The 14,621-nt window shown below is 40.3% G+C and overlaps 1 protein-coding gene across 2 annotated transcripts; it reads right to left on the reverse strand.

Moving 5' to 3' along the window:
- Positions 1-3,623: 3,623 nt before the first annotated feature.
- mknk2b (MAPK interacting serine/threonine kinase 2b) lies at positions 3,624-14,339 on the reverse strand. Of its 2 annotated transcripts, XM_039677458.2 has the most exons (14): positions 14,203-14,339; positions 12,657-12,835; positions 12,295-12,385; positions 11,950-12,051; positions 11,762-11,859; positions 9,380-9,459; positions 9,190-9,263; positions 8,954-9,058; positions 8,561-8,616; positions 8,303-8,398; positions 4,761-4,955; positions 4,504-4,668; positions 4,355-4,395; positions 3,624-4,270 (listed from the first exon to the last, which is right to left on the reverse strand). In XM_039677458.2, exons 2-14 carry the CDS (start codon positions 12,705-12,707, stop codon positions 3,997-3,999), a joined length of 1,428 nt encoding a protein of 475 aa, XP_039533392.1. In that variant the 5' UTR covers positions 12,708-12,835; positions 14,203-14,339; the 3' UTR covers positions 3,624-3,996. The 2 variants fall into 2 exon arrangements, with proteins under 2 accessions (XP_039533392.1, XP_088975844.1); XM_089119718.1 differs by lacking the exon at positions 8,954-9,058.
- Positions 14,340-14,621: the final 282 nt, after the last annotated feature.

The following is a 14,621-nucleotide window of genomic DNA, read 5'->3' on the forward strand; positions in this document are numbered from 1 at the left end:
ATGAACCTCTGTTATCAAGATCCAAAACATGGGTCTGTATTTTACTTTTTTTAGTAATAATAATTGCACACACCTGAATGCCATCTCAATCCATTTAAATTTTTTTAATTAGTGTACATGCAGCTTTATGGTCTCATTTTAAGACTGCAATATTTGTAATTACATATTTGTTAAAAATAGTCTGTCAGTGCAAGGCCATTTAAATTATTATATATATTTTTTTTAATTAACAAATAATAAAACATTTTAAAATGGATTACAATGGCTGAAATAAATGGTGAGTAGTTGCACCACCTAAAATATCAGCTTTCCCCATTACGCAAGTCAATCTTAAATCTTGATATTGACAAAAAAAAAAAGCACCTGGTTTTTGTCGACTGCCCATTCTAGTGTTCGAACTTATAGTGTTTTTATACCATATATAAATAATGTTATTATATATACTAACAAAATTAAAATGGTGCTCAATTCGGTCACGCTCCCACTTGTGAACCTTGTGAAGGAGACACAGTAGTGTGATCCAAACAGTTTGTTCTCACTCCCTCTGCATTTTCAACCCACACTTTTACAGTAGGCTGACAAGCTGCTCTGAGATTTCCATGGCAACCGTGGGCTGGCAAACTTTTCCGCACGTTTGCATCAGACTCTGTAAAGAAGCTTTCGGCCCTGGAAAGTTCAAGTGAAAATCAGCATGTTTACTTAGTGAGGTGATACACCATGTGATTCATGCACAGGTGACTCCGAAAACCAAGATTATGTCAACAGGATCAGTCACTCCAAGAGTACCCTTTCTAAGAGACTTGAGCTTTATTAGAAATGTCAATGTTTGCAGTGTCAGCATGTGATATGAGGCTCGTGATTCTGTGTGAACACAAGCAGTGGTGGGAATGATAAAGTTCAATTCAACTCAAAAGAACGAACGTTGTTCAAAGCATTTTATTGCATTTTTGTTGGTTTGTTTTGTACAAAACAATACAAAATTCTGCCACAACAGTCATAAATTTAGCTTCGAGTGAACTGCAGTCAGCCACATGGTACAGTAAAGTGCTTCTTTAAATCAATACCCATGTTGTCCCAAGTGAGACGCCATGTCAGATTTTTTTTTTTTTTCCCCAAATTATTATTTTGGACAAGAGTTTAATTTTGGAAATGGACAAACAGTGCTCTTAAAAAACAATAGCCTTCAGAGTTTAGACTAAAGGGTCACATTAGATTATAAAACAAAAATAAAAATTATACACCTGAATACTTTCTCAATAACCTTTGCATTGGTGGGAAAAGAATTGGGGGGTGGGAGGACTTCATATTACAATACTTTACACTTGTTTATAATGGCAAAAATTAGCCTGTGTAAAACAGGAACATTGAATGAGAACTTTTTAACACACCCCCTGAAGAAGAAAAAAAATATATATATTCATATATTCTTGAGAATCCAAGTCAGATCTGTTACTACAAGGCAACCCATAACTACCATATGGGTAAAAGAGTTGTGAACATTTTGTCAGAGGCACAGGGGCTTTAGAGGACCAGCCAAGTGCCACAGACATTTCAGAAAATACAAACCCAAACACTTGGAAAATCTGAAATATAGCAAAGCCAAGAAGACAGACAAAATACTGAACAGAAGTGGCGGAAAGGTTACTTTCCAGACCAAAGATTGCTTTAAATCTCAGCTTATGAACATTTTCGTTTGCCATTTGTACATTGTAGCAAAATAAGTTTCCTGAACAAAACATGAGGAAACTGTAGCACATACAATTCAAGTCTTACTGTAAGACATAAAAAACCCCACAAAGATCTGTAAAAAGATTCTTAAAGAAAAGAAAGACAAAATCAATAAAGGTTACAATCAGTGTCATCATAATCAGCATAATGGGCCCTTCAAAATCAAGGACTGCCATTAGGTTTCTCATATCTCAGAGCAACAAGACAGGTGAGTGACACTCTGAAAACATTCAACAGGATCATAATGCTTGGGTGATTTGAACTCCCATTGGTGACACGAATTCATAAAGACGTAATCTGAATCCAGACGACTGGGTTCAAAAGTTTTATGCATCTCGGAGAGGGAGAGACGGTCTTTGCTCAGCTCAACCAAGTATGCTGCGTCTTATGAATTGGTATGGGGAAATGCTAAAACTGATCCGAGATCAGCACTCCCAGATAGATTTTAGAAACGAGCGCACTTTGGCAAAAAAATGGTTGTATCTTACTAGAAAAATCAAGCCAACAATAATTTCTGAGAGAAAGGTGGAGTTTAAACAACCCTGAAATCACTTCCAAAGCAAGAACAAAAACAGTAAAATATGTATGCCTATATGACTTCCTGTCTTTTTTTCCTTCCTTTTTCCTCTCGAACTCGTCACATACACCCTTCTTGCTCTTTACAGCATAAGAATCAACATTAATAAAGTAACAAAACTATATAAAAAAGGAAAACGTTCCACCTGAACAGCACCTGCATAAAAATAAGATAGAAAATATTCTTTCAATAAAAAGTTCAACAAAGCTCAACCGAGTTTGAAACGTAAGTGTGGCACACTCTAAATTGGAGTCAACCATTAACGTGTATATAATAGATGTGTGTAAAAAAAAACAAGTAAACTTTCTTAGACCATTTCACTCATACAGCTACATTTTCATGGAAGACTTTTTTTGTTTAGTTTTTTTAAATCCTTTTTTTTTTCTGGAATGTTTTTTCCTTTTTTTTCTTTTTTTTTTTTTTACATGTTCAGTTACTTGAAAATGATCTCTCCCTCCACTCTTACTATTGATATAGTTCGCTTTTGGTGGCATCCACAAGCTGATAAGTTTGAAATTTCCGTACCATAATCACCCACCTCAAAGTGGGGAACAAGTTCAAAGTTCTCCCTGATACCAACCATCGTCATTCATCTAGTCACATTGGCAAACGTGTGCTTGTGCAACCACCCGGTTGCTTCCCAGCATACACGCATTAATCCCAGTTGTGCTCAGAAATGTTTATACTCACTCTTTTCAGTCACCTGACAAGATTTTTGGTGAATTTTACAGGAAACGTATGTTTCCCTAGACATTAGGTTGAATGCATCTGATGCTGCAATTCCAATTTGAGTCTTGCAAGGCAGAAACATCGCATTCAAAGTAAAATGCAGCAAGTGTACGGATTCCTTAACTAGGGGAACCCACGTCTCAAAAGCAGACTGCTGGGATAGTCTGGCTAATTGATGCAAAGTCTGTACTGGAAGGACACACTTTGGAAGTGCTAGAGTAAAAGAGCAAAAAAGCTAGCTATTCCTATTGATAAGGGGATTTTCTTTTTGGAATTAAAAGGCTGATGAGAAGGACAGTGATGAATTAAGTAAGGTGAGGCACTATTATCAGAGTTTCGTTCCACTTATACAAGATCTCTGCTAAAGTAATGCAAGTCAAAATAGCCTTCATCAGAGTTGCATAAGCACATACCAGTATCTTCAGTATCTGCTGAAGGGGATGGGGATATGCACACACACTCACACTCGCACACAAACGCACATACACATAGCAGGAAGAAAGTTCCTGAAAAACAAATGCAGTTGTATCTCTCATAGAGAAAATTCACAGTGGATCCAGTTGTAATGTGGAAGCAGCACATAAAAAGGTAGGGGGTGGGAGGTATTAGACCTTTGGTGTTCGAGCTGGTATTTTATGCTCTACCTTTAGACAAATTTCCGAATGGCTTATGTAACCCAACCTCCATCCTAAACAGAGTCCAGTTCATTCGCCTTGAGCTCTTAAGGTGATTCTCAAGCTGCCAAAAGTTGATCAAAGTGCTGTAGGAGCTCTTGCTCCAGTGCTTGAGGGAATTAAATGGATTTACAACGGGCACAAACTGAACCACGGTTTAGGAAAGGACTGGGTCTCATTCAAGTGGGAAGAAGAAACGGAGAAGGATTTGCACAAAAGATAGCAGATACTTGTTTGTTCGTCCATTTGAAATTGGAAATTTGTTCACTGGGAGCCCAGCTCTATGGATTAAGCGCAGTCTCCCACAATGACCAGCGGTGCCAGGAGCTGCCTGAGCTCAGATGCAGAGACGGGCGCTCCCTTCAGCAGGCTGCTCCGCTGTCTGCGCTTAGCCAGTTTGGAGTTGGAGGGAGGGGAGAGGCGCATGGATGTGCCAGTGGCTGTGATGACCTGAAGAGGGTCCTGGTGCTGCTGCTCTTCCAGGTCGTCTTGCTCGGCCAGTTGCCGGTTCATAGCAACAGCCTTGCCCGCAAAGAAAGTCAGGTTCTTAGCACAGCTATTCCTGTGAGCGTGGAAGGAAGGACAATGTTAGCCTGATGAGCTGCATATATATACGATTAGAAAAGCTTGTAGCAACTCAACTCACCTTTGCGGCAGGATAGAGGAGGGGGAATAGTCAAAGGCACCCTGGAAAAAAAAAAAAACATATCATGAAGATACAGCTTTAAAGTTACTAAAAAAATATATATTTTTTCCATAATTGTAGTGAAGACAACAAAACATTTAGTTCCTTACCCCTTGTACCCAGGGGTGCTGGAGAACCTGAGCGGCGCTGAGACGTTTCTTGGCGTCCCGCACAAGCAGTTTGGAAATGAGGTCTTTGGCGCTGGAGGAAATATGAGCCCACTCTTTCTCTGGAAACTCATACTTGCCCTCCTGAATGCTTTCAAACAAGGTATTCTGGGAGAAAAATGAATGTACATGCACATGAATGTAATACTTATGAAAGGTGTGCAGAGGCTGGCATGACTAGACGAGGGCAAGTTTTGTACCTGGCACGCTTGACAAGGTTCTCCATTCTCCCATCCACAGTCGCTTCCACAGCGTCCCACGAAGGGGGGGTAGCCGCTAAGCATGATGTAGAGGATGACACCCAGGCTCCACAGGTCACAACGCTTATCGTAGATTGTGGCCTCTTCGTTGAAGGCTTCCACAACTTCCGGCGCCATGTACTCCGCAGATCCACACTAAGGTGAGTGAGAAAAAGAGGAAGAAGCGGTGAGAAGAAGGTAATCAAACAAGGCAAAAACAAAGAATAAAAAATGAGCATCTGCTTGTTATGTACAGCTGCATTTCAATTTCTAAAGCGTTTTCCCCATCAACATCCTTGTTTACCATGCGTCATGTGTTCGGTGGGACCCCTAAGCACGTCTGAGACAGACTGCATGAGAATCACGTGGTAAACAGCAGGTCGCAGGGGGGGTGGTTGGCGATAGATTAACTGGTTGAATAACAAAGGATTCACTCCCAGTTCTTGCTAACGAAACGCACTTCTGCTGCAGTCCATATGGAAAATGCGATGGTGGCATACAGCACCTCAAATGAAGCAACTGCAGTAAGAAATTATGTCACAGATGGAGGCAGGGTAGTGAGTCATGGAGTTTTTTGAAGGCTCAGCTGCATGCACAGACTTTGTTGGTTTGGGCTCTGACCGCCTCTGCCTGAAACTAGGTCATGTGTTGAGACATGATAAAGAGGATTGTGTGTCCCAGAAAACCCACAAACTGTGCTTTATTACATAACAGCAACACACACTTGTTTGCAACCTCAACAGCACACAAACCCACACAAATTTGATGTAAAAGGATAAAAACCTCTCTGGAGACAGTTCAGTAGTTCAGCAGGACAAACAAAGATTTCTAGAAGGATCTGTAGAACTGAGTTCCTTGTAGCTTTCCTTAGTGGGTTGGGCCAGCCTGCTGCATTAAGCATCTCTTATTATGCAACGCCGACTGATGTCAGAGTTACAAAATAACATTTTTGGTTTTTTTTTTCATGAATCCCAGAACTTCCCAGAATTCGTACACTACAGCTCAAAGCCAGCTATCAAAGGCCAATATCTGAACCCAACATGAAAACGCCCATATAATTATTAACTATAAAGTACACTTATAAATATATTATTGAATGAGGGTGAAGTTCAAAATTGGAAAATTGGGCGTACAGCAAAGTAATGTCGCAAATCCAATGACGGGTATGAACCACCCCCCTCTGGATGCTTTCACAGATGTTCAAGTGCAACATGGTCATGTTTTGGTTTGCGTCTCTGAGGTTAAAGGAAGCGGTCGGTCTGCTCTGCTAGTCTCTTTTGTTATCCTCAACCCAGCTGCCGTTGTTGCTCCGCCTTCCTGCACTTATGTAATGCTATTTCGCAGTGCAGGAATCCGAGTGCAGACAAAAGCTTCCACTGTTGCACCCAACCCCCCTCGACACGGCTGTTTTTGCTCACCGCCTCTCAACACCCTCACATTCAAGTGAACACTTCACAACCACCCCCACTCTTGAACAAAAAAGACTTTCACAAAGCACGACCAATCTAGAGCAGCCCAGCTGATAACAAAAACATTGCTACAGTAACTTTTTTAGTTCAACTGTACCAGATTTCTAGAAACAGAGTAACCTGCAATTAATAAATGAGTGCTCATGAGTGTAAAATCAAAGTATATTCCTCTGGCTCACTTGTGTGCCTATCTCTTGGTCTTTGAGATAAGAGTGAGGGAGGCGGGTTCAAATGATAACTGCGCAACAGATTTTCACTTTCAAGACAAACTTCATCTGTAAGACTAGCATGGCATTGCATCAGTCACTTTAGAGCAATGTAGCTACTAGCATCGAAGACGTGTTGATATTTATGGGAATTTCCAAGGAAGGACAAACAGGCTTGAGCAGTCGTGTTGACGGTTCAGGTGTTTTTGTGGTTGGCAGTGAGACATGCATCAGTTGTGCGAGCGAGTCACCTATAAGCTACATGTATGCAAATATGAATTTCCCCTGTGGTTATAGGTTAACATTATAGAAGCACATGCAGTGCAAAAGCATAAAGAGAAAGCACTTTTCTACGTGGTTCAGGCAGGAAGGCACAAGTACATCTCAGAAATCATGCCTTTTTAGAAGCATTTGTTATGATCAAAGTACACACACACACACACACACAAAAAGCCTACGGTAACAGTGAAAAGAAATCTCATAAAAAGCCAAGCATTCTAGTGACAAACAGAGTTAACATCTAGCAAGCTGTAAAAAAAACCAAAAAAAAAAACCTGATAAGATCCCTGGGATCCTGCCCAAGAAAAACATGTTGTGTGCATGACCACAGAGTGCACTAGATGCTCCTCCCCCTTTCATCCTCCCTCTCACCAAACCAATCACAGAGCAGTTGCTAGGTGTGGGGTGGTAACACAGATTGAAAGACTTATGCCCAGACAGGCTTGAGGAAATATTCACAGAGACAAAAGCAAAAGAGAAATGGAGTCTAAAATGTGCTGAAGGGAGAAGGTCCGACAGGAATTTGGAGCAAAAAGGCTTGAAATGTTTGTTTGTTGTTTTTTTCCTTAAGCTGTCCAGAAGTAGCAATGGGGGAGGAAATGATGAAATTGGAACGATCTAAAAACTAGCTCAAAGTTTAAAAATCCCTTCCTGACGAAGTTAGTTGCATTATTGAAGAATGTTTTAACCGTTTTAAAAACAATATTGGGCTTCAATTATAGAATGGACATTAGGGTGAGTAAATGACAGAATAATTTTATTTTGGGCAAAGTAACTATCTCTTTAAATACATAAAATGTATCCCCTATGGCAGAATCACAGTCTGTGGCTAATAAGCAAGCACACTTACTTTATAAGCATAAAGACAAACCTCACATTGTTTACTTACTATATACACAAGAACCTTTTACCCTTTAACTATTCAGTCCACAAATAGTCTTTTCAACAAGCTGATGGACCCCACTCGGGTTACCCTGAAAGCCCCATGCGGAGGCCATATCACCTGTTCTAAGCCATCTCGCCCCAATCATTCAAATCTACGAAGTTGAGGACAGATCTTTGTTTACACATTCACACTGCAGAGACAAACGCAAGAGCTTTAAATATATTTTAAAAAAGGAGTCATAACCGGTTTTACTTTGCGATTGTACGTTTGTTAGCCATTTTATCCACAAGCTGGTGAAGTCGATAACTACAGGAATGAAGATAAACAAAGAATGGACTCAATACTGCTGCTCCACGATTTCACAACATGTTTTGGCCTCTTTAAAAGCTCCATTCTGCTCATAAAACCATTCCTTGACCTCATCACTGTTTTTAGAATGATTATATTAGCCAATCAGAATGAGCTACATTACTGACACCACCCTAAGTCAACCAATGGCATTAAAGCAGGTCCTCCAGATAAGAAACGACAATGACAATGTGTTCATCTTATCCGTAAACTTCGAAACATTAGGGAGGAGGCCCTTAACGGCTTATCCTGTTTGTCTCTCAACCAAATGCTTCATTTTGTTTGTGCGAATCAAGTGGTCACAAAGACACTTACTGGAGTGAGGAGCTCTGGAGTGGAGATGGGGGAACTGTCACTGTTGAGTTTAATCCCACTGCCCAGATCAAAATCGCAAATCTTCACAGGCGAAATCTGCAAGAAACAAGTGACTTCAGCTCAAAAAAACGACTATCCGCAATTGACAGGCATGACTACATGTTTACAGTCTGCCTGGAAACCTCACATCATCTGATCAAACTTTTTAAACCACAAATGCAGTGCATCTTGCCAAACATGCCGTCGTAAAAGACTCACCCTGTGCTCGTTTTCACACAAGATGTTTTCCGGCTTCAGGTCTCTGTGAGCCATACCTACAAGATCAGAAGCAAGTCATGCGTTAGTTGTGTGGTATTCAGGCTAAGTGAGGATTGTTGATGGGGGCAAATGTTTCCAACACAGCTTGTTGCCAAGTGCTACTAAAATTACCTTAGCATCCCCTCACCCAACAGTACAGACAGGAATAAAACCTTTCAGCCCACAACTTAACCTAGAAATCCAGTGCGCATCCCTCAAGCTAGTCGATGAAATATGATCGAGTTTCCAAACAACCCCCATTAACCTTCCCTTTCCCACCCCCCATGTGTAACACCATCTTCTTATCTCCACTTTTCAGGCCTAAAGAACCCATCCCAATCGGATTTCTCATACCTTTATTGTGAAGGAAGTCCAGCGCACTCGCAATGTCCTGCACCACAATGCTGGCTTCCTGTTCGCTAAAGTATCTCCTCTTGTGAATGTGGGCCAAGACGGAGCCTAAAAAACCCCACATTGTTACAAATAACACCAGTACATGCGGCCTTTACATTTAAATTAAATTACTCAGGGCTGGTCTTTGGGCCCAGGGGAGGCTGGGTAATGTTTCTCAAAAACAACAACACACATACCTCCTCTGAGCTTCTCAAACACAAGGTAAAACTTGTCCTCCTCTTCAAAAAACTCCACTAGCTCCAGAATATTTCTGTTGGGTGGACAAAATATTCAAATAGTTCAAATAACATTGTCTACCATTAAAATGTATCGCATACAAGACTTTTATATTTACAGATAAAGATATTAAAGAAATGAATGGGTTACCGGTGGCCCTGACACTGGTACAGCATTTCCACCTCTCTGAAAACACGACTCCGGCTGTGTCCTGGCCTCTTCTCAATGATCTATGATGTGAAAAAGATACCAGGTTAAGATCAAAGCAAAAATGAGAAGCAACATCCTGAGGAGACAACCGCCCTTAAAAATCGCAGTGACCATTTGGTTACAAATTACGATCCTAAAGCAATAAACAGACACTCCGCTTTCAGGTTTATTTATCTGTGATGTATCAATTCTTTTCCAAGGCTTTGGCAATTGTATGTATATTTGCCAACATAAACATGTTAAGTTTTGTTGTTCTTTTGGATTATATGCATAAATATGCATGCATGTCACCATTACGCGTGTTGCATATAATAAAATTTGATTTAATTAAAATTGAATTACAAAAATGGACAAAAACAGCTTAAACATTCTTCAAAATATTGTGTTCCACATAAGAAAGAATGTCATGCATGTTTTTCTGTCTTGAGGCGAACTATCCCTTTAAAAGACAGAAATATCTAAAAATATCTTCTTTTTTAAAGCGACCATGACTCTGTTCATTCAACCCGCCTGAGTGCAACGACTAAAAGTACAAGCAAAAGTTACTGTTGACATTGAAATCACATCCTCCCCCATTCGAGGCCTCTGTGTTTTCCCGATTGTGTGCGGCTCTTCCAGCTCCCTGGATTAGAAGTGCTATTGAGAGCGTGCAGACGAGCACATAATGCGTATCAGGGTTGAGAATGAGGCCTTCGGGCCAGCGCATTCCCAAAAGCCCCAGCGCTGCCGCCACACGGCTGAGTCAGCAATCCGGTTTTCTCAAAAACCACAAAAAATTACAGGGTATAAAAAATGCTTGAGGGAACCTGAGGGATGTGGTGGCAAATTTCACCTAGTTGCTGGAGTCTAAACATGTTATTTGTTGCACAGAAATCCCTCACAATGTTGCCAAATACACTACACAATACAGGAGTTAGAGCACAAATAAATCTCCATGTTAGCTTAGGAAGGGGCCCTATAGAGTCTGACTGCTGTCTGTAAATCAAACCACTCTTACACTACCCAGGCCCGGCTGAGGCGGCTACTGGGGTTGTTTTCATTCAGCCTTTCCTTTTGTTCAGACTAGGACGCCACAGATATCAACCCCCCCCCCCCCCCCCCAACCCAAACCATGCAAAGAGGGGGTTGGCAGGACATCTGGTGAGAGTTGTCTGAAACCCATCCCAGCATAAACTGACCTAATGCTTGTAATGATCCATCCTCCTCAGGGATTGAAACAACATCCCTAAATAATCGTATTATCTTTGTGTGGCTGGTGGCTATATTGAAAGAAAACATGTAATGAAGTCTAGGAGGATGATTTTAAGTATGAAAACAACAAATTAAATTAACACTGTCTTTGTGACAATATGATTGTTTGTTTGAGAACACAAAAGTTTTTTCTTTTAAAGAGATAAATGTAAACATTCAAATGCTTAATAAAAAAAAAATTACACTTCCTCAAATCAAAAAGTGAAAACAAGACCATTTTCTGGCACACAATGTACATTTCCTAAAATGCTTTTGTTCTAAGTTCCGCAATAAGCAGGAAAGACAAAAAAAAAAAGTAGGTAAACACTGCAAGGATTTAACTCCACCCAAGCCCCCCCTTTCTCTTGAGGTCTAGGTTTTGGCAGACTTGCCAGTACATGATGTTCCTGCCTCGGTTCAATCTACCAGCCAATGAGAGCAATAAACGGTAAGAGCATGTGACTTCTCCACGTCTCTGACTGGCCTTCTATCCGGTCTAACAAAAATAACAAAGTCTTTCCGCTAAGTCTGCTCTTGTACAACTTGTACAAACTACAATAACATATCCGAGGTTGTTCAAACATCCTTGTTCACAAATAAGAACATTACTCTGTAAGAAAAAAAAACTTTTTAAATAAACTACACAGACAGCTCAGTTTGCAACAATTACACATAAAAATGTTACATAATGAATTCTGTAATATTACCATTTTAAAAACACGTGCAAAAGTATGACCTGACCGTGACCATAGCTTCAACACATCTTGCAGGAATCTAACATGCCCTCACCAATCACAAGCAACCGTGCCAGTCAGCATAAAACGAATACAGTCGCATAAGCTTGTCAAGAGGGAAATATCATTCCATCCTGTTACCCATTTGATTCAATTTCCAAGAGACAGCTTCAAAGGGAAAGTCCTTTCTAACAATAACCTGCAAATGCCATACCAGCACAGACGCTGGACATGGAGTATCGGTTTGTTTACCACTAGCATATGCTATTTTATGTTAGACTAGCCAAAGATGTGCCTGCATCGTCTCAACTCAGGTTAGTTCAAACAAATTTAACACATGTACACTAAAGAAACTTACCTTCACAGCATATTCTTTGTGGGTGATTTGGCTGATGCAAGTCTCTACCCTAGCATAGGCCCCTTCCCCCAGCACCTCATCTTGCAGTTTATATACATCTGAAATCAAAACAAAAGATCTATTAATAAACTCCTGAAACAATTTTGGAACAACTTAGCCATTCAAAAGTTGAAAAAAAACCAACTCACCCTCAAATCGCCCTGAGAAGCTGTCTGTTGCCCGGCATCTCTTCTTCTTTTTGTTTCTCTTTTTGGCATCTGGGATGTCGATGGGCCGGCTGGATGGCATGTCTGCATGATGTCACAACAGAAAGAAAGTTCCAATAAAAACCTGATACTCTGTGGTTAGGAATAAACATCCACAGGAAGTGTCTTGATTATACTAAGAAAAAAGTAAGTGGATGTTATTTGTCCCATATCTTTAAAAGTAAAATATGCAAATATTGGTGTGAGGTCACGAATTACATGCAGTGCTTTGTCAAATTTCAGGTCTTCCTACTAGTTGCATTAAACGAAAATAAACACACAACTTACCAGGCCGGGCGGAACAATCAAAATTGAAGGCAGATTCAAGGAGATGGGATCCTGTTTTGGAAAATTCTTCAGATTCAAAGGGATTTTGCCCCTGAACATTAAAAAAAAGGAAGATTATTCACAATCTGTACAGTTCACACACTGATAATAAGCATCTGCCGGGCATTTAACCAGAGTTCAAATGGATAACGAAGAACTTCCTGGCATTCAGTTTAATATTTAAAAGGTCTTCTATGATCTCTGATACCCTGGCCTATGCATGACATTTGTGGCAATTATTATGTGATCCATTGCCTAATGGGAAAGCAATTAAACATTCATTCATGCAACAGCAGTAGAGACTAGCGAGATCATACTCTCACCTTAAAAGAGCGATGGAATCCGGTAACTTCGGTGATCTTGTTCTGCACCATTTTGTCCTGATTTTTGTGACTTTGCTTGAACTGGTGGAGGGCGGCAACAACGGTGGTCTTAGCTTTAGTGATCAAATTCACTTAGCTAATCCAATGTCTTGGGAACCGTGGTGCTTTAAACGGGAAACCTGAGGAAAACAAAACATTCCCTGTCATTTCCTACAACTAGTTTACAACAACCAAATGCATTTACAACGGGATCATTTTATTATTTTATTATAAAATGCATTACTACTCTTATATCGTTGCAAAGTATTATTTTTGTATATTTCTGAATATATATTTTTCGTCTGCTTCTCATGTGATAAAAGATGCCAAAAGGATGCAGAATCACGATAAAACTATTCCAAACAAATCCCATGCTATTGCAAGTGTTCTTTATAGCTTTGTGTGAGGATAGAACAAAAAAAAAACAAGTTGTTATTTACTATTGGCCTAGCCCTAGACCGGTGTTTTGATCATTGAAGAGTTGAACTCGTGAACCGGATCAGTCCTATTCGTGAACAAACCATTTCGGGCTGCACCAAAAAAGCGTCGTTAGATCGTAAAAATCATTACCACCGATTATCTCTACGATCTACTTGTGCTTTTGGGAGACGCAGTCCTGCCTTGTCTCATAAATTGGATCAATAGAGTAGATTGAGATTCAACAGATTCGATTCAAATGATTCGTTCGTTCACAAATCATACAGCGCTAATACTTCTCTTGTGTCTGCTTATTTTGGACTGTTCTTCACAGTCACTCCGTCGTATTCCTCCAGATCCAGACTTGGAATAAAAAAAATAGTCATGTGGACTACTTTTATGTTGATATGCTGAGATTTTCAGTCACCACCATTCATTAAGACTGAAGTGAATATAAATTCTTTCTTTAAAATGTCCAATTGTGTGTCAGCATGCATAACGTTAGTAGGTTGTAATGCCATGAGAATTCTCTAATATTAACTAGCCCTATACTGAAACCATAGACTGTAAAAAATAGACAGCAACAGACGAAATAAGACAACAGGCGCAGTGATAGCAAGTCACGTCACGTCACGAGCAGGGACTTGCATTTACAAGCCTCGGAGACTTGAGCCAAGAATAACTACGGTATAGAAAAGCTCGCCATTTCCATCCGTTATCCACTCAACGACATACGTTATTATCTTTAAGCTACTAATCACGTGCACTCGTGATGTTCAACGATCACCATCCTTAATGATTCAAATAAATGATTCTCAAAACAGCATACAAAGATCGAATGCAAAGAGCCCACTGGAATCACTGTGAAGAAACACAAACCTCAGAAATGCAAATGACAGCGCAAAATTATTGAACCGACCTAGGAGCTAAATGTCATTCCTTGACTTTTCCACACTACCAAAAATAAACCAAATCAGACCGTTGCGAAGCATCCTTTAAAATCAAGACGTGGAGTTTATTTGTTTATGTCCGCTCATCTGTCAAGCCCGATCGATCTATCAGCTAATTGTAAAGCTCTAACTTTACTTACCCCGTTATTGTCTTTAAAGCTCCAGGCTTGACGCCGTTGTATGAGCCTCTGCTTCGGGAGCAGCAGATGGTAGCCGTGGGCGGTTGGGACTAATGTGTGGAAGGTACAAAAAGACATGAAGCGATCCTGGGTTTTATAATCTCACGCCCCTTCCTACATACCCACCTCTTTTCAGTTAGACCAGCCCCCTCGTCCCTGTCTGCTGCCTGCTGTAAACACGTACCACACATACTCCACACCGAGAGAGAGAGAGAGACAGAGAGAGAGAGAGTCACGTGGGCACGCAAAGAATGTTATCATAGAAAGGCTGCAATGCTTTAATTTGTTCATTTTCTTCTCTAAAATCCTTAAGTAACACCGGTACAGTAAAAAGAATCCACTCAAATGTATGATGAAGCCTCAAATCCATAATCTTAATC

The sequence above is a fragment of the Pimephales promelas genome, chromosome 14 (assembly GCF_988280905.1).
Source record: "Pimephales promelas chromosome 14, fPimPro1.hap1.1, whole genome shotgun sequence".
Lineage (NCBI taxonomy): Eukaryota > Metazoa > Chordata > Actinopteri > Cypriniformes > Leuciscidae > Pimephales > Pimephales promelas.